The 25,757-nt window shown below is 44.6% G+C and overlaps 1 protein-coding gene across 3 annotated transcripts in view; it reads right to left on the reverse strand.

Moving 5' to 3' along the window:
• Positions 1–3,904: 3,904 nt before the first annotated feature.
• NTRK3 (neurotrophic receptor tyrosine kinase 3) overlaps positions 3,905–25,757 on the reverse strand; it is a 410,029-nt gene continuing 388,176 nt past the window's right edge. For all 3 annotated transcript variants that reach the window (XM_035727975.1, XM_027570487.2, XM_027570490.2), the window contains 2 exons: positions 23,278–23,436; positions 3,905–20,173 (listed from right to left, as the gene is read on the reverse strand). In XM_035727975.1, the coding sequence (XP_035583868.1) occupies positions 19,988–20,173; positions 23,278–23,436 (345 nt within the window). In that variant the 3' untranslated portion in view covers positions 3,905–19,987. The remainder of the gene's footprint in view (positions 20,174–23,277; positions 23,437–25,757) is intronic.

The following is a 25,757-nucleotide window of genomic DNA, read 5'->3' on the forward strand; positions in this document are numbered from 1 at the left end:
AGGCTCCTGCTGAATACTGGTTAGATGTATCTAAAAGCCCTAGAACTTACCATATACAACATAAGGGCAAAGAGTGAGAAGTTTACTCCGTTCTAGGAGGAGTTATGTGAGTCTTTTTATCAAAGACTCTTCCCTTGGTCATCATCCAAGTCATGAACTAAAATTCTGTCCTCCTTTGCTTTCCCACTGCATCTTATTATACCCTTGCTCTCAGCAATCTAGACCATCTTCTCTTCACTCTGGGATCCGGAGTACAAGGAAGGTCTCCAGGCTCTAGCACATTGTAGTACATCTAACATAAGAGCACTCCTAAATTTATTACATGATAAATGAATGAATGATTACTCTAAAAGAGTCTTTCAAACTGCATTTCTCTTCTGTTTTCTTGGCTTTGAACCTTCCACTGTGGTCTTGGGCATAAGCTTCTATCCACGTGATAGGAAGGATATAGTGGTGGGTAAGACTGTATACATTAAGCCCAATTGCTGGGTTCAAACTGCCTCTGCCTCAAGTAACTGGGCAGCCTTGGACAGTTATGTAACTTCTGAGACTTGATTAGCACATCTATACAACAGAAATATTAATATCTGTCCCTTCAAAAGAACTGAAGCTTGGCAAATAGTGACTTTTGACCTAAGTATGAATGCCCATTACCCTGTCTGGGCAACTTTCCTATTCCATGGCCTCTTTCCATTATACTGTAGCATTTGTCAGATAAGACTACTTGAGCTGGAGCGACTAAAGGGATGTGTGCATGTTCTCAAAAGTCTGAGGAGAAAAGGACTATGGCTAAGACACTCAGAGATTCGTTGATTTAATCCAAGGACTGTGCTTTCCCCTGAGGTATGGCTACCTGGCAATGAGCTGTGGTCAGAAGATGGCCTTATCCAGCAAATTCTCCCAGGCTATACCATCCAGCTCTCCATAATAAGACTGAAACTCCCAGAGAATTCTCCAAGGAAGCTGCCCCTCCCTACTTTACTACTTTAAAGTCATTCCCTGGCCCTTGCAGCTCATCAGCAAGTGGCAAGCAGGGCAGTAATTAGACACTCTGCTGAGCCCTGCAGTGGCGATTTGAATAATTGAGAATATTGCAAGCCTTGGTGATGGAGGGAAAAGAGAGGCTAAAATAGAACATCTCCCTGGTTAACAACTAAGTAATCTTGAGCATCCCAATAGGACGAAGGAATAGAGAGTGTGGCCCAGGCCAAGGGGCCTCACTGTGCCTTGAAATACTAAGATAATGTGTTCTCAGAGGCTCAAGCAGTATTCCTTGGAGCTCCCTCCTATATATGTCCACAATCCATGCCAAGAATTAACCCCTCACCAAGGACATCAGCTTTGATAAATTTGCACACTTGCGTCTAATGAGTGCAATCTTGGCACGTCTGCCATTGATGCCATGAGAGGCAACCTCCAGGTTTGGTTTCAAGGATGGCCAGTTGCTGTTTCAGAAGTTTGTTAGGTGGTTGCTTCTCCATGTCACCCCTGGGGTGATGATTTTTTAGAAGCATGATGTCTTTATAAGACAACAGTATAGGCCATATTCTCCAGTATGGAAAGAGGCTTTTATTTGAGAGATTGTTCCAGTTTTTGTTTACCTGAGAATCCTAGCTCCAGGTAGGTATTTGAATGAGATTATCAATCAAAGACCTTTCAGGCCCAGAAGTCCATAAACTTATCCAATCGTTGGATTCTCATTCCAAAGTAAATGCCAAATAATGGGTGACAAGATTGTGAGGACACTCTGAAGTGCAGATGCCTTTGGCCTTTGTGTGGAGTTTTTGGCCTTTGTGTGGAACAGGAAGAAACCCCCTGGAGAAGGATGGACAGAGGGTTTCAGGTATACAGGATAGGATCTGCTGTCTCTCACTGCACTTCAGTCAATTGCCATCACTGATCTAAATAATGGAAAAGCCAAGCCACCAGGCATAGGCTTTGGAAGACATTCCAAATCCTACTTTGAGAAGCATCTACTGTTGCCTTCAGTGGCCCAGTGCTGATATCAGTGCTGCCATAGGAAGCCACGGATGCAAGACCAGCCACAGACTGGGGAGGAGAGATATTTACTCATAACTTCCATGTTGTCAGGTTGCTCAGAATTCTGAGTGGTTTTGGTAAGTGAGGTTCACGGGGCATAGTTGTAGCACTTGGAATACTGTAAAAATGATCTGGGCTTTGAACAATGAGAAATCCAGTTCAACTTAACAAGTGTCTATTAAGTAGGTACTATGCACATATCACTGTACAGACAACATTAGCCCTTGCCTGGAAAGATTTAATACAAGTTCCACTTACTCATCAGAAAAAAAAAAAAAAAAGTGTATATACTGAGGATTTTTGTTCCAGGTCTACAAGGGGTCTAATTATGACCTTGTAATCTATATGACCATGTGGCAAGGGCCAGGTGAGAAGTATGGTTTATTACGAGGGAAAATTGAAGGACAAATGTTTCTGTCCTTTAGGTATGCCAGCTTCTTTCAAAGGGATATAACCTTCAAAAAGGCCATTTGGGTTTCTTCCCACTCAGAGCCGAACATATCAGGCATTTTTTGAAAATTGGTATGAACAGGTATTCTAGGGATGACGACATGTTCTATACATAGAGATTTCAGAGAGATTTCTATTGTCTTCTGAAACCCAAATGTGGTGTGGTAACTTGATCCTTAGCAATGGGCTTTGAAGGGGGTTATGCTTAGAGAAAATGGAGAAGTATACTATGTGATATGGACAAGCAGCTGGTCTAGAAAGGGTTGGAACACGACCTGGGCTCTTGATTTTCCTGAATTTAATTCTTTTTTTAATACCATGTGATATGTGTGTGATAAGATCTAAACCCTTCAACTGGTAGCTTTCAACCACAGCAACTTTGCCTCCCTGGGGGACATTGGGCAATGTTTGGAGACATTTCTGGCTGACACACCCTGGGAGGGGGACAGAGGAAGAGGAGAGCTTCTAATAAAAATGCTGATAAATGTCCTATAAGGCACAGATTAGCTCCCAACATCAGAGAATTCTCTGGCCCAAAATATCAACAGCAACAAGGAAGGGGAACCCTGCCTTAAATCTTTCCAAACCTCTGTTGACCTCTCACGATGGAAATTATAATCTGAACCTCCCTGCCTTTCTCCCACAACCCATCTGTGCTTTTGAAAGATATTAATGGAAGTCTTGAAATTTCATTATAGGAAATACATTATATGAAGGAAAGAAAAAAGAAAGATGTGAAGAAAGGAAGGGAAATTGGAAAGAAAAGAAGAAAGAGAAGGAGTTTTAAAGTAATTAGGTCTTCAGGTGCATGGGTGGCTCAGTCCATTAAGCAGCCGACGCTTGATTTTGGCTCAGGCCATGAGCTCAGGGTCCTGGGATCAAGCCCAGCATTGGGCTCCGCATTCAGCAGGATGTGCGCTTGAGATTTTCTCTCTCTCCCTCTGCCCTTCCCCCCACTTTCACTTGTGCTCTCTCTCTAAAACAAATAAATAAATCTTCAATTAGGTCAAAGAATCCTAAAATCTTTGGAATAAAAGAACATTCAAGGGAGCATATTTTATACCACCTTAAAAATGTAACTGAAATTACTGTAACTAGGAAGTTGAGTAACAGCATTTGGGGAATGACAGGATAACACCATGACATAGAGCTGGGCCCTGCCTCAAACCATCAATGTGTGTATGTTTTTCTTGAAACACTTATCTCAATCCAACATTCAACTTAGGGGCTACCTTAAACATTGTGCAAGCTACTTTTACTCTCAGCAAACCAGGGTCCCAACTCTCAAGATGGTACAGGATCCTACAATCTTTGCACACATTTGGACTTTTCCAAATTTCAATCTACCTTTAAACACAACACACTTCTCTACTAAATAATGAATCCAGATAAAACAAGGGCATTCATGTTTTATACTTTATTTGAGAAGAGACCCTACATAAACTATGTCAGGAGGATACAGGTCTACACACGATTTCATCAATCAATAAATGGAGTCGTTAACATAACATTGAAGATATGATACCGTGAGGAAGACAGACATATGACCAAGAAGTATTTACAACTATCACATATGATATATTTATATTGGAGATGGATATATACATATATACATGTACATGTGCATATACATACATATGTCCATACATACACACACATATATACATATATATGTATAAAATGTTTTTAAACAAAAACCAAGAAAAGAGTTTGCCTTCTTGTAGCAATTAACCATTTGAAAGTGAAGAATGGTTGGTTTTCATTAATGTCATCGTGTTAAATCTCCGCCCCCACGTTTAACTTCAACACTGATAGATTCTAATGAAGACACATGTTTGCCTTGGGATGGAAGCATGAGGGTGAAGAATGGGTTGATGGGTACGGAGCTGAGTGAAGGACATGCACAATGGGAGAAATGACCTTTGGTGATACCATTAAATCATCCTTTTGTATTAAACATAAATTATTAATACAATTTAAAAAAATAATTTTCTGTTTTCTTTTGAGGTTGGGGAGGAAAGTAGGGTGGGGTGGGAAATAGAGAAAGGGAGGGCACTTGCCTTTTCAACACATCCCTTAATATCAACTGAGAACACATCCCCCCTACCCTGGGGCCATCTTACCAAGTTAGAATCCATATTTTTTGCATAAAAGACACTTTTACATAAGAATTATATTTAGACCATGAGCCTCTTCTGTAAAGACAAATACAATCATTTTAAGTAAATTGATTCTCCAAGACTTGCTAGGATGCAAATAAATTTAGCACAGCTGATGGATTTATTTGTCATAAAGGAAAAGAATGGAAAAAAATAGTACCTCATGGAAGGGGTTACTATTAGTAAAACCCAGTTTACTAAAACCTCAGTCACCCATTTTAAGTTAACAACTTTGGGATCCAAATGATGGGAAATAAGCATGATCAGCACTTTCCAGTGGCCTGGGGAAAAAAATAAACAAGGATCATGATGGAATATTTCTAAGTCATTAAATAGAACTAAGGAACAATCCATTGAGATTAAAATAAATGATGTAAAATCCAGTTGAGCACACCTCAGCTCTGCCACTGTCAAGGTCTCCACCATGAATGGTGGCTTGGCTGTACTATAGCTACTGTTGAACATTTCCCAAGCCATGCCACATTTTCCCCCCTAAACTCTGTAAGATTAGCTTGGCCTCAGAACAAGTGTGTGCATGTACCACATGTCCACATGCCATCCACACCACTGTCAGCAGTTGCCATAATCCAAGTAATGCCTCAGATGGCCAATATATTTATATAAACATTGGGAAACACACACAAACACATGGGATCAGACAAGATATAATCACTTTACATATATTTAGTACAGAAAGCTTAGGGATAGAGGTGAAAATCAGCTATAGCAGCACCCAAACTTCATTTGCAAAATTCTTCTCTGAGAATATAACATCCTACTAGTGCACTAAAGTAGGTACCAGCTGATTTTCCAGATATTGAAAGTTTGCTGCACAACATCAGCCTAAAGATAAAGGGACATGTAATGTCCAGTAGGAAACAAATCAGTGTACATCATTTACATGGCAATAAATCCTTCATTTCCCTTGAAATAAGATATGTAAAGTAGCACTTAGTTTAATACAAGTTTTGTTCTGCTTTAGACCTAGCTGTAAAAAGCCATTCATGCAAAAAATTACCTCCAGTTTTAGCTGGATGTTTAAAGGACACTTCTCCTGAAAACAAGTCCCTTTCACATAGGGAAGAGGGAAATAATCCCACTCAAGACAACCAGTGTTGACTGACAGTGGAAAATACAAGACTTTGGTGTTTGTAGGGCAATTGCCTTAAGAACCCAGAAGTAGCACTGAGCTCACCTCTAAGTAGGCAGAGGGCTAGAAGTGCCCTTGAATGTTGTAGGAATTTTCCAGAAAAAAGTACCAAGAACCTCCATACAATTTTATTCTCTGGCCTGTTCCCTCCTGAGGCTTTCATTGGCATCACCTCTACCTCTAAAGATGTCTGCTTCTGTATCTCCAGTCTCAGACTACATTTCTCTCTGGCCAGTGGATCATCTATTTCCCACCAATCTGCAACTCCTTCCTCTCTGTTTTAAGGAAAGAAAATTTCTCTTATCGAGCTTTCCTATAGCTGTTGGTCTTTCATTTACACATTCTTTCTAAACTAAGATTGATCCTTGATTTCAATACAAAACAAAGCTCCTCCATCCTAAATGACTCGAATAGAGAATTGACTCTGCCTTTTTTGCATGGCAAGTGTGAGCACTGGATTGGGACACCCTCAAGAGGACAAGTCATGGAGGGGAACGATGGCTTCTCCTCAGACCCACTGCAAGGTTAAAAATCAGTTTCTTTGAACTTGTTCCTGTGAGAATTGGCTCTAGATTGCTGCTATCTACCACTTGGTTTACCCTAAAAAGAATCTGTTATGGTCATAGACCACTAAATGTTATGAATTATGATAAGCAACACTGAAGGTGGCGGGGGGAGGAATAGAAAAGAGGGTACTGGGGGAGTGTTAAGAGCCTTGGATGGTCCAGAGGCAATTGAAATGGAATTTATTTAACATCTGTGAAATAGAAGACAGTGTTTAAGATGAAATCTGCAGTCACTGTCTTGTTTTTCCAGCCCTGAAGCCATCCTGATAAAAGTGAGGAGGACACAGCTTGTTAGTTAAGAGAAGACAATGCTACCTCTAAGACAAGTCTATGCACTACTGTGCTAAATGACAGCTGGCCAATCACAACACAAAGGGAAAGCATTTGCTTCTATTATGCTCATTTTCCCAGGGCACCCCTTCAGTCTGGCCTGATGAAGGCTTTAAGAAGCCATTTGCAGTCTTAAAGGTAAAGTCAGATGCTGAATAGGACTCAGGACGGAAGGGCGGCTGCTGACATTCAAAGCAGTGCCCCGCCCTGGGTCTCCAAAATGCCTACCAACAGCATCCCTGCCCCCTTTTCTGTCCCCAAAGGTCATAGCTTCTGTTCGACTCCTGTGAAATATTGCCTACAATGCACACAGAATGAAACATAGACTCGTACATCGTGGGAACTGTGCAGACATTTTTTAAAAAAGGAAGGAATTGCCAATTATCAGTCCCCCACGTGGGACTTTCCAAGTCAACGGTGCTACGTGAAGATTTTCCACAGGGGCTTCCTCTGCCAAAGCGTGCCCTCCACTCACGTCTAAGTGTCTTTCTTTCTACTCCTCTGAGCCAGGAGACTTGGCTGTGTTAGTCCAACCCCCATCATTTGTTAGCAAGTCGAGAATGTGACAGAAACAGCTAAGCCACTAGGCTCAGAACTAAATAAAAGATGTAAGCACCAGAACTTAAGAATAAAGTCTTGCAGATTGAGGCCCCAGTGGATAAGAAGTAAAGGAAAAACCTAGCCTTCCTTGCTTGGAAGGCCAATCAGGATAGAAGGCGTTGGTTCAATTGAGGGAGGTGTTTGCTGTCCCTGGTGCTGAAATCAGATACCCAGGAATCAATGGCAGGCCCGAAATTGGGCCTTCATCAAAGCGAAAACTCTTTCAGCAGAGGCTGACTTTAGGTGGTGGGTCCCCAAATATGTTTTGAGTGTCCCTTTTTATGCCATTTTAAATGAAAGTAGCCCTGAAGTGACCCTAGTTTTCCTGCAGGACAGAGTTAATGCATTGCCATAATATTGGTGGGGAAGCTCATCCAAACTACCTTCCCATTCAGTCCCTACTAGCATATTCCCTCATGTGATTCAAGGACCCCCAGCTCTCAGAAAAGAAGCCTACAAATGGATGCAGCATGAGGGACTGCAGAAATTGTCTGCTGACTTCTTTTTCCTGATACTAATTACAGACACGGGATTGATTTGGCTTGCTGTGATTAAAAGTTCCTGAAGGAAATATTTGGGTAAAACTTTACCACACACTGGAACATCGGTTCCTGAATTCCTCCCCACCCCTAATTTTAGTGTCATATTCTGAGAAACTGAACAGAGCTTTTACTATGCTCAAGAGAAGTTCTAAACTCATAATCATAACTACTTCTTAACTGGCCATACACCCCCCTTTCAGCCAACACACACACACACACACACACACACACACACACACACACACACCATCTCAGAAAGTGAAACCTACTTGAGAAAGAACATGATTCTTCCTTTAACAGTACACAAATCTTTGCCAGAGAAAGCAGGACTGCTGTTTTCTCTCACAAAGTGAGAGTTTTCTTGTCCCAACTTGCTTTCTTTTCATTGCATTTTGACAATGCCCTTGAGCTCACCCGCTATGGTCCACACACATAAACAAGAAGTGTCTTTGATTCTGTGGGGCCATAGAAAATTAACATGGGTCATTTTTGGTTGCCTCCAACTACACTGGGCTTGGGGTAAACTTTGCTTTCAGACATGAACTATAATCAATCTTTTCCAGCCTTAAAAAGGAAATATTCCAATGGCCCCCAAGAAAGTCTAAATTCTCAGAGAGAGGAAAGTAAAAAAAAAAAAATTAAAATAGGTTCTTCTTGTTCTTGTTAACATATTACATCAAATTTTCCATATCCAGTGAGTTATTTCTCGAACAATACCTCTGAAAATCCTTAAGTAATCAGCCTTGTCACTAGGAAGTTACACACTGAAATGGCTTGTTCGAGGCAGGCCTTCACAGTACTGTGGAGGTCATCTCTTCAGGATTATCAGAATGAATTATGGAACACTGCCCTGAACCAGTTTGCCTTCTCCAATTTCACACCATAATTTAAAATCCTAGTCATAACCCAATTTGGACTCTCATTTCAAAGAAAGCTGAAATGTTCTCTGTCTGCTGGACAGCTCCAGGGAGAAAATCATCTGCACAGAGTTCCAGCATGGAGATGTGGTTTTTCTATATAAAACAAACAAAAATTGAGCTCAAGGTAAAAAGAGAAAAGAGAAGCCTAAACTTGAGCAAAGTATGTGTGGATTTGTTAGGATTTCAGGTACTCGGTTTTATTCTGATTCCTCTCCAGAGTGAGCAAAACCTTTCTCTTTCTTTCTTTCTTTTTTTTTTAAATCACACACAGCTCTCAGTTATATCACACCTGGTTGTGGCTTGAAGATCTAAAGGATATCACACTCTAAAGATTCAACTTGCCAAGTAGTCACCATTGCAAGGTACTTAAAATAGCGGCTGATGTTGCAAACACCTGGGATTTTTTTAGGGGCTGTAAATGACTTCACTGTTGTAACCTCGGCAATCTGGTCTCTGGATTTACTGTTGGGAGGGGGGAGGTTCATTTTCAACCAGATGCATTTCTCAGTGGGAATCCCACTCACACTTATTTGTTGGTGCTCAAGGCTATCAGAAGTGTGGTTTAGCATTTGGTCTTCACTCAAGCAGTTCATTCCATCTTAAGGTTATTTTCCCATGTACAAAATGCTGGCCCCAAAATGAACGTAATACCGCTTCAGGATCATTATCATTTCGGGTGCTTCCTGCAAGATTAGTTTTACCACCCAATTTATAAAGGAAGCTTCATATAGTCTTCAGTTAAAAAACACTACATTTAAATCTACAGAATCTCATAAAATCAACAATGGATGATACGGAGTTAAATGCAGCAGGAGATGCCATTTTGCTATAAAATGTTCAGCGTTCCAGGCTTAAAAACAAAACCTACCAACAATCCTTCTTCGGTGACAAAGCCAAATGGGCAAACCATCCTCTTTCTGCTTGTATTTCTGTAAAGGTATTCACCACCTCTCATGCTCGATGGCCACTCATAGAGGAACACACCAGTGCTATAATCTAGAAACTAAACTGCAGGGGGGATTTAAGAAATTTGAAGGAAAAGCTGCTTGTGCACCTCAAAACAAGACACATTCCAGAGCAGCTCACAGCTCAGTACCAGCAAGCCTATTTGCAACACTCACTGCCAGAGAGTGGGGTCTACCTATTCGAGGGGTCCTGTGGTGCTCACAGAGCACTTTGACAGCTATGACCTCATTGTGTGCTTACTAGAACCCTCTGTGACAGGAAGGGGGTTGGTAGCAGCTTTTTGTTGTTGTTGACTAAGAAACTGATGTACAGAAGGGATAATGTTTTTCAGCAGGAAGCAGAGCTCAGAGGTCTACTGTCTCCTAGGCTGAGCATATCCCTCCACCTCACTTGCCATTTGATCATAGACAGTATTTAAAATAGACCTGTCTTTCCTAAAGAAATAAAAGTGAAAACCATTAGAAATTGCATTGAAAATATTAGAAGGATAAGAAAAGAAAAGAAACAACAATACTGAACCATCCCCAGAGTTATGAAAAAAATTATGTATTTTTTAAAAATAGGGGTTGGGGTAGACATGATGAATTTGTTCTTAATAGTAAATGTGGATAGTCAATCGTAGTTCATTATTGTGTTTTCAGAGCCATGTCAAGGACAGAGTTGAAGCATCTATTGATACATAATGATCTGTGGAATAGAGGATCTAGTGTCCCGGTGATTTCTCTGGTGATTCCTTCTACTTCATTGTTCCCGAAAGAAGAGAGTGTGTTCTCAGGTTCATTTCTGTTCTTATGGTATAAACCTTTCTTGTGCTATCACAGTAAAGATCTCATTTGATAGAAAAAAGCCTCTTATCCCCCTCAAGATTTAGATGCTGCAAATCTTTGTGTCAATATTATAGCCACTCCACTAAATAAATAAACACTTTGCTGACATGTGATGCTCCTTGAAAACAAAAAAGAAAACCATGGTTTATCATTTATCAGTACACTTAACAGCCAGAAAAAAAAGAGCCAGAGAAATTAGAAGGAAAAGCCGTTTGTAGCAGGCTCTCCTTTCCCAACCCAGCCGGAAGGAAGGGATGACTTCTAATAGGCTTGTTGTCCCAGAGTCTGCTGTGCAAGAGCAACTGATGAGGTGCTAATGAGGAGCTAATCACTTGGTCCACGGAGCTGGAAAAAGACTGAGGGATGGCTGCGAGAGCACACTGTTTTCTTCTCCAGAAACCCGGGCTCCATCACAAGTGGGGCTGATGCTCAAGCTAGGAAAGAGGGAGATGCGCCCAGAGGGCTTCCCCTGACTTTTCAGAGATAAAAGCCAGCCTTTAAAGGGTGGAGTGGGGGACAACAGAAGGACCAGAGGAGTTCAGAGTTTGGACGGCTTTCCACGGCAGGTGCAAGAGATGAACTGACTACAAGATGGGAAGGGGGGGTGACTCTGTAGGGTGGGAGGTGTGCACACTTGTACTCAAGGAGACTTGAGAAAGTATGCTTTATCTTCTGATGGCTGGTCGGAGCAGTGGGTGAAGTAGACCAGCTTGCCCGGTCACTGGAACCAGAGAAGGGGCTAGTCTGCAACTAGTGGCCAGCTGCCCCATTTTACTAAGGACACTTCCACCTTGGGATGGATAATTGAGGTGACTTGTGCACAGTCACCCACCAAATAATACCCAGTTCAGCCTGCTCACTTCTGACCCGGGACGCCTTCCATGTCCTGCGGAACATCTAACCTTCCCAGGGAAAATCGGACCCCTTCCCATCAAGTTCTGATTCAATCTGAATGTTTGAGCTTTCTACCTAATTGCTTCAGCTCCAAGATAGCTTCAGGAATCTGCTGGAACTAGTTCACATTGGTACCTGTACTTAGCATGTATTCTTCAAGCCAAAATTCAGTGCTTCTCCACCCCCACCCCCAAAGTTAATTAAATAAAATCCACACCAAGGTTTGGTTTGGTTTTGTGTTTCTCTGAGAAAACTACTCCAGCCTTTAAATATGAAGGTTCTGAAAAGTTAGGATTTAGCCTCCTTTGAAAAAACCCTAACTCCATAAATGATCCCTAGTGGAGAAAATCAAAGGCTGTGTGATATTTAAGAAAAGAGAGGAGCTATATATAAGTTTAAGAAACCACATGCCGGGAGTACACATATTTGCACACACATGCACACAGGCTCAGTGGAAGAAACACAAAGGTCACATTGGCTTGTTGGAGCATATTGGAGCAAGAGGAATATAGATGCATTTGCATGTTGGGGGGGTGTGCAGATGTAAGCGTGTACACAAGTATGGTAACTAATGAAAATGAAAGAGGAATATCATTTGCACTATGAAAACTTGAGCATTAGAACAAAACACAACACTTATAATTGCTTTTAAATAAAGTCATCAGGCTTGCCTCTAGATGACTGTGACATTATTTGGCCCAGAAATCTATTTTTCCCAGTCAACAACCATAATGTCCTTGAGCTGGAAGCTTTCATTTCGCCTAAAGAAATATCTAAGAACATACAAGGAGATTGTTACTCATATTCAAGGCAAGAGGCAAAGTAGGAAAAACAATTTCAGAGAAAATCAGAATCAAGAAAACCCCAGAGAAATATGTTCTCTGGACTTCACGGTATTCTCAAACCCCGAGGTAAGCTTCCCAAGACACTTGTGATGATGCAGAGCCTCTCTAAGGAGTCTGAAGGTGGAGGAGTCTGAATATATGGGAACAGCTTTTCTCAAGACTTTTGATGTAATTAATAGCCTTCATTTGTAGAGAAGTTGTCATTTCAGCTTTGAGGTTTCCACTGGCTGAAGGGTTTGGGTCCCGCTGGAGCCCACCACCCCATAAGGAGAGAGCTGACAAGCCAGGGCTTAGACAACAGATACACACTCTGTCCCAACCAGGAGAAGAAGGAGCTGGGACTGCCTCTCTCATAAAGAACATAGGAAACACCTGCAGAGACCCAGGGCAAGTCCTTTGTCCATTAGAACCCCACCACCACCACCACCCCAGCCCTGGCCACCTGGATACAATCCTAATCTGTTGCACCCACACCTAGATTTGCTGGACTGGAGGAGGGAGGGGAGCAGAGCAGGGCTCACTGATGCAGGGTGCACTAATTCTTTATAAACCATTTCACTTTGTGCAGCATCGAGATATGCTGCAAAGCTGTTTGTCATCAGCAGAGTAGCTTTCATGCCTTGATGTGCAGTTCCCCCAGGGAAAACCAAGACAGTGACATCCACTGTCACTCCCACTGAGCAGAAAGTCTGGCTCAGCACTGTGGTCACAGAAAGGTCGAAAACTCCCTCTCCTGAGGTCAGATCCCAGTCCTGGCTTCTCTGCTCCTGGAGACTAAAAGTTCATGGATGGAGTGAGCAGTGGGTGGAGAAGGGATGGGGGTTTGCTGAGGGTGGGCCACCGAGAGTTCCAGATGGGATTTGTGGAGATACAACACTTGCATCTCAACGAGTTTTGCAGTAAACTTCACTGCACAGAGGTTAATCTAGATGTCAACGTTGTCTGACAGCACCAAAATTACTCCGGGGCAGGGCTCCTTCACAAGTCTTAATATAACAGTCAATTCCATCCTGCCTGCAGGAAATGAAGGTTTTCTGCTTTGTGTGCCGAATCATTCAGCGCCAATTTTCTCACTGTTTGAAGTCCTAACCATTCGTAGTCCTGGAGTTCACCTCACATTAAGACTTATGGAGTTTGAGAAGCTGGAATGTCAGTCCTATGGAAGCAAGTGGATAGAGCCAAAAGGAAAAAAAAAAAAAGAAAGAAAACATAAAAAGCATAAAAGTGAAAGAAAATCTTCTTGACTGAGATTTACTTCTCTTCTGCAGAAAGCAGAAATCAAATCACCTGGACCAGGTTTATTTATTCACTCCAGAGGTGGGCTCAGAGGCATGGGCTGAATGTCACATAGCTGTTAAGTGGAGATAGAGCATAGAGAGTTCTCCGAGGAAGAAACACAACATTGAAGGGAGCTATTCATTTGAGTATATACTCTTCTTAAGTGAAAGAATAACTACCAGACCTAGACTTGAGTACTTACATTTCCCATTGGACTTTTGGGAAAATGCATCCAAAAGAATGTCAGAGAATACAGTGGATATCTGGGCTCTCGATCTTCCTTTGGACTTTGGGGAAGGACATCTAAATTGGCCATCGTCTAAAGTGAGAAGAAACCAACTCTTCTCAAAATATGTCAAGCCGAAAAGCAAGACTCCTGAGTGCCAAGGCACTTCTCAGAAATAGATGCTGAATAGGTTTTGACTCAGATCTGTGTTATCTTGTTACATCTAGAAACTTCTAGCTTTGTTGGCCATGAGTATCTCTTGCAAGCTACAAGTTTGGGCCATGGCACTGCACACAAAGTGATGATTACCTTGGTGATTAGAAAAAATTAACAGAGCTTACTGTCCTGCCTCTGTATGACGGGAAATAGCTCAACACACTGGGTTAAGACATCATCCCTACTGCAAATATCAAACCGGACCTTGTTTTAAATTTGGAACTTAGTTAGCTAAAGAGGAAGGAGAATCCGAATTTTATTATTCTGATCAAGAATTCCAAGTATTTTGAGGGGACCCTCAATCTTCACAGATCTCCTTGTGAAATCGGAAACTGTCTATGTTGGCATGCCGAGACTTGGGCGAGAGACGTCTCTTGTTGCAAAGTATAGAATTGTGGAGGTCGGTTAAAGAAACTATGCTTGAGGAGATTGCACCAGGGAAACAGAGACTCTATCAGAAGCCAAGATCCAGATCCTTAGGGTGGAACAGCCTATGCTCACAGCAAAAGGCCTAACCCCCCAAATAGTGACACAAATGTTCACCACATCCACCACAGTCACCTTTCCAAAAGAGTATTATCAACATCTCACATTCTCTCTGTCCCATCCATCCTAGGAGGTGGTTGTACCTGCAGTCCAGGTGAATTCAATGCCGACCCCCAAACGGGGTGTGGTAGAAATCATTCCTGCATGGCCATCTATCAGACTGCCAGGAGGAGAGATTTTCAGATGTCCAGAATGTTTTCACCAGCATAATTTGATTCAGGGAGCACCCAACGATCAAATTTTACAAGATGACCTATTTCCCAATAGCATCTCTCTGATGGGCTCTCTTAAGCCAGGCCATCTCTGGATATCTCATCCCCGAGGAATGTAAGGCTCAAAGAGACCAAGCATCAAGGTATCCAAGCAGACTTTCAATGAAGCCAGTCCAATTAAAGATAAAGATACAAGCATACAATATATAGGGGCCTACATTTCCCCTCGGATGATGCTACCAGTACTGTTCAGCAATCCCAAAACATTTTCTGGAGTCTATATTGATACCTTAAAAATGATACAAATACTTGGAATTTCCCTTTAAAACCTAGTAAGTGTTGGCCAAAACATTTTATTTGGTATCAAAGGAAAGTCTGGCGCACCAGGGACCAAAAACAATGTGGCTACAGCACCAAGCCCTGGGCTGAAGGTGCCATTTCTTGCTCTAAGACAAATGCCATCCAATATTCAAGCTGGTCGGCTCCGGCAGAGCTGACAATGGCCAAACCCAGGGGCATTTGAGGGCAGTCCTCTAGACCGTGGGTACAGGGGCTCATTCAACCAAGAACTATAGATGTTTCTTTGCTCCAGACTCTAAGCGAAGCACAGGCGTGATCCCAAAGCCCAAGATTGCCTTCTTCAATAACCACACCTCCGATAAATAATACTGCTGCTGTTTGGCTTGGGAAAGAGGAGCAAGGACACCATTCAGCATCCCGGAAGGGAAAAGGACTTTGGTGAAGAGTCCACAACTTAAAATGCTGCCCTCTTTCCAACTTCCTACCCCTTGAAATAGCACGTGAGGAGAAACATCTGTCGGGTTTTGAAATCAGACTGCCAGCAGTCTGCACGAGCGGGGGGCGGGCCTGTCTCCCTATCTTGGGATCCTTTCTGCCAGCTTAGGGCATGTCAGTGTTAAATGGAGAAGCCAGCAAGCTGAGGAGGAGAGCCTGTGGAAGTCAGCCTCGGGGACCGGGCCGCGGCTGGAGAGCTGGTGGGCCTGGCTCCCCCCATCAACCTCCCTCCAACTTAACAGTCATGGAGTCTTCCCTGTTTGCCTTCTATAATCAGTTTCTTGCCCTCGGTGACTTTCCCTCCCCCCCTTCTTTACCTGCCTTTCATTTTCTCTCTTATTTCTAATAAGCAAGTAAACAAAACAAAAAGGTGGGACCAGAACAGACTTTTTTTTTTTTTAAACTGAGAGGGACCCTAAGGATATCTATTCTAACCTCTTAAATGTCTCAGATGAGAAATCTGATACTCTGATTCAGGGACCTGGCCAAGGTACCTGGGTAACCAGAAGCAAAGCCCAACAGGCTTTCCACACCACTGCATGCTCCCACCCCAGCTCCCAGGCATCCTCTACTGTCCCAGCATGTAGGGACACTTTCCAGGGGAGTCTCATGCAGCCCCAGAAGCTGGCTGTCAGCTCTCCTGTTAGTGTTGATTTCTGTAGTATTTAGCACCAGAAATATTTGCACTAGTATATTCCACAAAGTAAGCATCACTAGAGAAGAATGGTAAGGTTCAACCAGGAGGCCCAAGCCTCCTTTGCCTCCAGTGGGAAGCCTCACTTCAGGGATGATCTATCTGTCCATCATCTGCTGAGTGAAGGAACACAAGTCCTCGTCTGTTAGCAAGAGAAGGCTTAGTGAGTCTCAAGACCCACTCAGGGGCCAGGGATATGATAAGAGGGCAGCATCTGGTTCATGTCCAAAGTCAAGAATGGGGAAGACCCTTGGCCATGCCTCTCTACTCCAAGTGGCCTCCACAAGCAGGCCACTGTCACTCGGTCCAGGAGGGGATCAGGTGAGGATGACATGGCTGGGAGGTCAGTCTGGGTGACGTGGAGCTCCCTGCAAAGTTCACCGGGGTGGGGGGGGGGAAGGTGGCATCTGCATCCAGCCACACCCTGAGAGCTGCTCTAGCATGTTTTTTTAAACTGTGAATTTTGGTGGGGAGGTGTGAGAGCGGGGTGGACTGGGGCGGCCACACTGGCTGATGGGATGTCATTTTAAGACTCATTTAACCACATTAAGCGCTTTGAAAATAAATAGATAAACAGACCTTGGCCAGCACTTCCTGGGTATGCAAAGAGGCTGGGGATGGGGAACAAGACCAAATGCACCCTGTGGGCCGAAAGTCACCTCAGACGCTTCGCACGGTGACAGAGGCACCAAGAAGGAGAGGAATGTCCCACGGGACCCACGCGTGCACAGGCCCACGAGCCCCCAGGGGCAGCTGCCCCGAGGAGGGCCCCCCTGGCCTCCCGGGGTGCTATGGAGAACCACACAGCACAGTGAGTCCGCACTGGGAGAATCGAAACATGTCAGACCCTGAAGCGACCAGAGATGAAGAGGCACCTCTCATTTCTCAGGAGACTGAGACAGCGCTTCCCACCACAGGAGGAATAATGTCCCCTGCTTGCCCCCAGGGCCCTGGGCTGCTCCTCCTCTCTGCCTCCCTCACCCTCCAAAACCCTATTCTTTTACCCGCCTTGACATAAAGTCGACACGTAGACTCTGCACAGAGAGCACAACCAGGGAGGAAGAAAGCCGGTGATCCCTCTCTACTCCCCCTTGCTCGGCCACCCTTCGTTCCTCTACTCTTCAGAGAGGCAGCCGCTTACAGTGGACGTGACCAAGACGTGTCCCCATGGCCAGCACAGTGGAGGGCCTATGCAGTCTGACTTCGGTCTCCTTCACGGCTCCTTATTCCCAAAGGAACTAGCTTCTCCCCTTAGGCTGGGATGCCTTAGCGCCCCGTGTCGAAAGCCTCGCCTGTTCCTCATTCCCAGCTGCCCCCGCCCCCGGCCTCCAACCCCTTCCCATGCCCCCATCTTCCCAGCTTATCAGTGACTGTGAGGTTCTAGAAACACAGCCTGTGAGATGGAAGCTACGCAGGGTCTGTGCTGGGGAGACTCTCTGGGGTCTGTTTTGGCAGCAACAGGAGCCTTGGAGCCTCCCATCTAACCAGAAGACCCTTCCCCCTCAAGGCCCTCCCTCCATGGACAGCTTTTCCTCAGTCACCTTGCTCAACACTAGACTGCATCCATAGCTCATCCTGCAAGAGCAGGCCCAGAAGAGACCCAGGGCTTGAGGCAGAAAGACAGGTGGGATAATGGCCATAGGACAGCAAAGGGTTCCTCTGATGTGGTCGATCCACCAAGCTCTCCTCAACAGTCCTCAGGGTTGGGAGGCCCGCACAGCGCCAGACCCACACCGAACTCCGGGTCCCCTCCCGGCCCAGCTGAGTGGCCTCACTGATTCCCCGACTCCCAACTGAGGCTGGCAGTCCTGACACAGCTCTTTTCTATTTGAATAAAAACATTTGTTGGTCTTAAAAAAAAAAAAAAAAAAAAAAAAGGAAGCAAAACCACAAACACAGGATTTAGTTCTGAACCCCACAGGGATGCCCGTGCTGCAGCTGACCAGGCCGTTCAAGCCACCCACAGCCCCTCACGCTGGTAGGGCAGGGCCCAGGCCAGAGCCCCCCGGCCCCTGCCCACCCCGAGGCTCCCGGGGGGCGAAGGCCGGTCTGTTAGGGAGCTCTGTGCTTGGGGTGAGCTGAGAGGGTCCTGTCTTCTCTCCAGCAGGAGGGCTCCATGGGGCCAGGCCGTTGCCTTCCAGGGGCATTTCGTGGTCATGCGTTCAGGAGGCCCAGGGATCTGCCCCTGTGACAGGCCTCGACAGCAGCGGCCAGGACCCCAGCCCAGAAGCCTCATTCTCTCTCCCTGGTCAGGGCTCCGTCCTCATTAAGATGCCAAGCCTGTGGCCGTGGCCACACGGTGGATGCCTCCCGGAGGAGCCTCGGCCCCTCCCCCACCCCAGCCCACAAAAGCGATTTTTCAGCCCCTGAGCGTTCACAGCAAGCTCAGAGGCAGATGCATCAATCCTTCCAGGGGCTGGAAACGTGAGGAGAATGCCAAGGGGCCGGTGCAGGTGCCAAATAGATTCTCCCCTGCAGGCTCATGCCCAGTCTACGGCCTCGCTCTCTGAAATAAGCACTGCCCCACACTGTCGCTAGTCCGGGCTTCCTTCCTTGGCAGTGAGGTTTCCCTGGGACATGCGAGAAGCCCAGAAGGTCGGGGCTGAGGATCTAGGGCAGGCAGGACGAGAAACAGATGACACAGAGGGGCACATCTTATAATGACCTACGAGGAACGAAGTCTCCTGCTATTGGAAGCCTGCTGTGTCCACATTCACAGGCAACATGGGGGGTGTTCCCTATGCCCCCAAACTCCCCCAAAGGCCTGAATGTGGGAGGTGAGGCCAAGGAGTCTTTCCAGCGAGGAAAAGGTGGGAGGCAGTGCCTTGACATGGAGGGTTCAAATTTCAGCTTTTTCTTCTGTGGTTAAGTCCAGAACGTCCAGTTCTTGATGTTCAGAGAATAGATGGCACATCTCTTTCCAACTGAGGAAGGAACTTGAGCATGGTTTACACCCAAGACGGATGTGGTCCATTGTCACCATGATTTTGGGTCACGTCGTTTTTCCAGTGTTTAGTGGTAGACGCCCTCGTTGATTTCCAAAAGCATCAGGACTCTACTTTCTAGAACGGACAAATTGGAGAATTGCCTTGAAGTGGAGGAAAGGGGGAAGGCGTGGAGCAATAGTCAGTGGAGACGTGAGGCATTCCAGAGGCCCCCGGGGCCGGTGTTACTTCCTGCTGCCTCCTGAGTGCAGTGGACGAGGTCAGCCGACGCGCCTGTGCAGACCTCGGGGGCAGGGGAGGGTAGCGCACCTGTGCAGGCGCTGATTCGCACTGCACCCCATCTCCTCCCGTCCCGGCTTAAAGACCGTCTCTGCGTCATCAAGGTCTTCGGCCCCGAAAAGCCAGAGCCGGAGAACCACGGGCCCCAGCTTCAGTCAAAGGGAACTTCCATTTGTGTTCATAAGATTTAAGATTTTCTGAGTTGTTGTTACAGTCTTATGGTTTCTGTATCAGCAGTTTCTCTCTGTATTAGAGAAGGTATCTCTCTGTGGATATAGATAGATAGTTAGATATATAAATATATATATATATATATTCGCCAAACTGCCTTACAGGGTTTTTTCTTTCACTTTTTTTTTCAGTGTTGTACGTGTAGCAGGCACTTGAGTTTATATGAAGATGTTCGCTTCAGTCAGGATGGAAGAAAGGAGTGTGAGGTGGACGAGGGGCAATGTGAGGCCAGGAGAGGGAAGCCACAGAGTATGCGTCCGTGACCGCCAGCTGCCGCTAGCCGAGGATGTCCAGGTAGATGGGGGCAGCTTTCCCCAAAGCGTGGAGGACTTTGTAGATCTCCTTGATGTTCAGCCGCTGCTGGGGCTCCCTCTGCCAGCACCCTAGCATGACATCGTACACCTCTTTGGGGCAGACCCGGGGCCGCTCCAGCACACGACCTTGAGTGATGCACTCGATGACCTGAAAATAATGAGAAGAACCAGGACATTAACATCCAAAGCCCCCCTGGGCCCCGGGGCTCCCACCCAGCAGCAGGCGGCGACTTCATGAAGGAGCTTCAGTGCAGAGCCGGGGTGCCCACCTGCACAGGCGTCAGGCTGGCTGGAGACAGCACAGAGTCTCTCATCTGTCCTGGACAGGCTGCCGGCTGGCCGTGCCCACCGTTGCCCTTTGTGCCCCATCTCTTGGGCCAGGCCTTCATGGTCTCCCCCACGCACTCTAGCCTTTACTTGACTCCTCCTCTCTAGTCCTGAATCTCATCTGGATGCCGCACGATTCGTTGCCACTTGGCAGTGGGGATTGGCATCTGACCTGTGCCTCCCCTCTTATGGGCCTGGGTGACTTTGAGAACCCCTTGAAGGAACTCTGCTCTATCCCGGGCCCCTCCATGCCTCTCTCCCCTTAGCTCCCATCTCCTGGCCAGCTCCCCTCTGGCTCCCAGCCTCTGTGCATAGCACCAGGCTTCCCTCTATGCTGCCATGTGGTTCCGTTTCTCGGCGAGGCCCCTCCTCCCCTGCTCTTTGCACTAACCCATTTATTTGGCTTCTGTTAAAGTCTTTCACATCAGGACTACTGCTCGATTCACTGCCGCCCAGCTCTGTGGCCAGCACAAGTCAGTGAACCTGACCTCAGCACCCTCATCTAGAAGAGGGGGATCCAATGTGTGCCTTGACTACCTCCTGCATAGTCATAAGGTCCAAATGAAGCCAAGGGCACAAAGCATGGCCTGACATACCACAGGGGAGGCCCTAAGGAGGAGTAGGAAGAAAACAAATAACGTAGGGCTGGACCAACCCCACCTGCTCATGTAAGGACCAAGCCTGTAATCTGTGATTCATTTCCAGTTTCTCAAAGGCACTTCCTTGCTGACATTGAACATGTGACTTTTCACGTTTTCATCTTCCTGGTCTTGGATTGGTTTTTAACGTCTCCCTAACTTGATCACTATGAAACCTTGGGCAACTTACCCCAAACTCCAGCTTCCTCGTTCAGAGATGGGTTGTAATGATAAAATACACGGATTCATTCCACTTGAGTACCTCCAGTGTCTTTGCCCCCATGAGTCTGTGTTTAGTTGGGCAAGAGAAGTGCCTTTTGTCTCCTTTATCTCCTCATGCTGCCCCCAACAGCGCCCTGTCTGGGGTGTTGTCTCATGTCCCTCTGACCCAAGGACAGCGTGTCAAGCCCCCGATATGTCAGCACTTGCCTGGTCCAATTCACCCTGGGGTCAGTGCCGGCCCAAGAGGCTTGTTTCTGTGCCAGCCCGATCGGTCTCCAGCTACTCAAATTCTCTGTTCTTATTAGAGCCCTGTTTCCACACTCCATTACCTTCACCTCCATGAGAAGGGAACCGGCTCAAACTGCAGCAGCTGTTTACGCTGCAAACAAAAGCACTCGCTAGTGTCTCCTCAAGTGTGGGGCTCACTGGGTTGTCAACCTCCATAAAGAAACCCATGATCAGTGGCTAACAGTACTTGGCTGCTCTGGGCTGTGGAGTGGGACAGGTGGCTGGGGGCAGAAAGCCCACCTTCCAGGCCAACACCTCACCAAACTGTGTTAGAAATGATTGGAAGGAAACACCTTGTTGGCTACTATGAGCGGGCTTGGATCTCCAGGGCAGATATACTACCAACACCACAAGCACCCTCCTTCCAGATCCCCTTTTCACTGGGGCCACGAGACTACATGGAGGCTGTGGTCAGGCTGTGTATACTCGTGTGTACACATGTTTATGCAGGAGTATGTACGTGCATGTACACGGGTACGTATAGGCATGCATGCATGGACGTGCATGCATGTTTGCGTGTGTGTATGTGTGTGTTAACTACCAATCCCACACCCCAAGAAAACAGCAACAATTTTCTTTAAAACACTGCAACAAATGGGTTCCGATATATACTCTTTTTTTTTTTAAGGTCATTAAAATGTTTTGTCCTACTTTGGGAAATGTGGTCAAGACTCATTCAGCTTGTGATTGATGAGATACTACAGATTTAAAGAAGTGTCTTCTTTTCGGTCTCTGAAACTCCCCGGTTAGGGCACAGGAAAGCAAAGAGGAATACAGCTCTCAAAAACAAAGATACTTTCTCGAATATTCAGATAAGATTGCAATATTAAAAGGCCCTTGTGTTCATGTTTTTGTAGAAAACAGAAGACCATAAAAATAAATTGCAATCTCTTATAGGTCTGCTTGATTGGGAATCCGAGCCCATTCCTGTCTATTAATATACTGAATTCTCCAGGGCAACATGAGTCTGGTCAGACATAAATGAGAACCATCCTGACTGGCTTTGGAGGCAGGAGTTCTGTGGCCATGGCCCATGCCTTCTCCATGCTGCAGAAGCTCCCATCTGAGTCTCTGGCCAGTCCTCTCCAGAACCCCAAGCAGTTCCCTTCCCTTTGCCCTGAATCTCAACAGGTATTCATGTGGAAAGTACTGAGTTAATACAGCTAAAGTGCTTAGAAAAGTACCTGGCACTAAATGTTAGCGATTATGAAAATTTGATTACTGGTATTCTTCTTATTATTATAAATCAAAATTATAAAAGCATATAATGTGTTAATTATGATGATGTTGTTTCCTCTGATGAGCGCTTTTATTCCTGGAGGTCCACACACAGCTCTATCAATAACGTGAAATGTGCCTTCCCCATCCACCATCCTCTGCCCATCCCAGGCCTGGCAGGCCTAAAACCTTTGGGAATCCAGACTCTTTGGGTGTTTCCACAAGATGGCACAATTGAAAAACTCAGAGTTGTTCTTTGTTTTCATGTTCTGTCTTAGTGAGACATTTGTGATTTTTAAGTGTCACAGCACAAACAGGACCAGGACTCGCAAATCCATTTAGACATCTGATTTCATGCTCTCTTGACAATTACACCACACTTCCTACAGCTCTAATGTTTTTCCTACTAAGAAGCTCTCCCCTCTTGCTTATACCTCTATTTGCCCTGCTAGCTCCAAACACTGCCTCATGTTTTGTATACTAGGTCCAAATCCTGGCCCGAGATAACTCCTATCAGCCTTCCCCCAAATGGAGGTTCCCCTCTACCCCCCTTCTGTACCTCTGTGTTTGAGAGCTGGAACCACGGTTGCTTTCCATAGGTGAAGATCTCCCAAAGGATCACCCCAAAGCTCCACACGTCGCTCTCCGTAGTGAACTTCCGGTACATGATGCTTTCAGGGGGCATCCAACGGATGGGGAGCATGGTGTGTCCTCCCACCTAAAAGGGATCAAGACAGAGGCACACACAGAGTGAGCAGATGGCCAGAATCAGTCATTACCTGTCTGCACTCTTTGTAAGTAGATGCACTCTCGATGCCTCTTATTCTATGATAACCACAACCTGAACTTGATGCAACTGGTGTCAGAGTCTCAGTGGAGGTACTGACATTCATGATCTACAATACTAGAGGCAGCTAGAGTAGCAATGAGAGATAATCCCTAATGGAAGGTGGGTTCCTTGGCATGGAGTATAATGAAAGATCACAAGATGATTTGGGGTAGGAGAGGTTTTAGAATCTGGTACTACAGTGAACCTAGCCTTGAAAGGAGGTCCAGAGAGAAGTCAGCAGAATCAATGAGGGAGGCCATCAAGTACCTGAGTATTTTTAGACATGGGGTTGGACTCCTTGGCCAAGGTGGTTAAAGCACAGTATTATCCAAGGGCATCTAATCTGTAGAACCATGACTTTACCTTCTATCTGACAATCCTGAATTTCTCACTGTAACTTATGTCTCAGTGTTTCAAGGGAAGGGAACAGGAAGTTCCAAATGTACGGAAGACCACATGCTCATAAGAAATCAGGTGGACCGAAAGAGAATTTATGACAGTTCTTAGTAACATCTCAAAGGCCAGTGAGAGAAGTCTCTTTTAAAATAGCCTACGGAGACCCATCTGTGGGTCTACAGATCTGACAGTCAAGGATGAGAGGAAGTGACTGACATTCAGGGTACACTTTCCTGAGAAAACATTAGGGAAATCCTCACGGCCCAGCAGGCTAGAGGTATTAACATAAGTGGAAGAAAATTCACAGCATGTTTTAAAACTCAGGAACTCACTGCATCATTAGCAAATAGAACATCAGAAATGGGAACTTCTGGCTCATACATAGAATTTTGTTGTTAGAAAAGTGCTTGCCATTGATAGAAACAGCTCTCTATAAATGCCCTGATAAACTATTAATTAGAAGTTCTCTATGGTGGGTCAGTTGGAAGGGATAAGGACAATGAACACTTAAGAATGACTTATTGGAAAATGGGCAATCTTATTTCTAAAAAGCAAAATGCTGTTTGCTTTATCCACTTGAAATATTTTAGAAGATAAATGATGATAAGGACGTGCGGAAGCTGTTTTCAACCTGGGATTTTTATAATCAAGACAGCTCTGTGTCATGTGTAAAGACAAATGAAGGGGTTTCTTTCAGACAAGCAAAGACTCAGAAAGTTGACCACTCACAGCTTTTCAGAAAATAAAGAAGCAAAAATTAATTGAGGATTGCTCCAGAAAAACAGAAAAAAAGAATCTAAAATAGACAATGACTGGGAACGTAACAAATAAAGTAGAGCATGTAAGTCACAAAAACGCAATTTAAATCTAAATGGTGGTTGCTAATTTGGTAGTAAAATGTAATACAATTACTAATAAAGTCTTCTTGTAAAGTAGAGACGTAAAGTAAATAATAATACTAATAATGCTAAGAGTAGTATGACTGCTATTATTAACACTACTTCTCTGGAATGAAACCTTCAGATAATTTCAGCCATAGGTACATAGAAGAATAGGAAGAGAAATCATTAAAAGCCTGGCAAAGGCTTTGTCTTTTAGGGAGGGAAATCAAGTTTACAGTCATCAACTTTTGATTACAAGAGTTTCAATTTAAATTTGCTTGCTAAACTTTTTAAGTGCCTCCTAGACGAATAGAAATAGTACACATAGCTTCTAAACCAGTTTTTAGAAAAGAAAAGCAAAAATCTCTAACCAATACCAACAAGATGACAAAAAAGAGGAATGGGCTAAAGATGTTGAAGGCACACTATGAAAAAGAAGTTTAAATAATATCTTTGTATATAATTTATGTCTTTTATACAAAGATAATAATATTTCTGTAATAATTTGCATATTATATAGACACTATATACAAATGGGTTATACTGCCTCTTAAGAGAAAATTTATGTTAAAAAATCAAGATGTGTGTTATTTAGAAAAGACGTGTAGAAGAGCAGAAAATATTAAAAATGAAAGAATGCAAAAATACAAAAGGAAAAATGAATATATATTAAATATGTATATTTGATATACACAATATATGATTTAAATGTATAATATCAAATATATAAAATGCTGACAATTAAAAACATGTGGAAAAAAATTTAGAATGCCAAGAATTAAAAGGAGAAAAAGTAATTTACATCATATTTCAAGATGGCAAAATTCAGCATTATAATATAGCAACAAAAATACAAAGACTAAAAATAGGATATAAACCAAAGGAAACTGACAAAACTACCATTATAATGGAAAATCAAAACACTTCTTTCAC

Source organism: Zalophus californianus, chromosome 6 (assembly GCF_009762305.2).
Source record: "Zalophus californianus isolate mZalCal1 chromosome 6, mZalCal1.pri.v2, whole genome shotgun sequence".
Lineage (NCBI taxonomy): Eukaryota > Metazoa > Chordata > Mammalia > Carnivora > Otariidae > Zalophus > Zalophus californianus.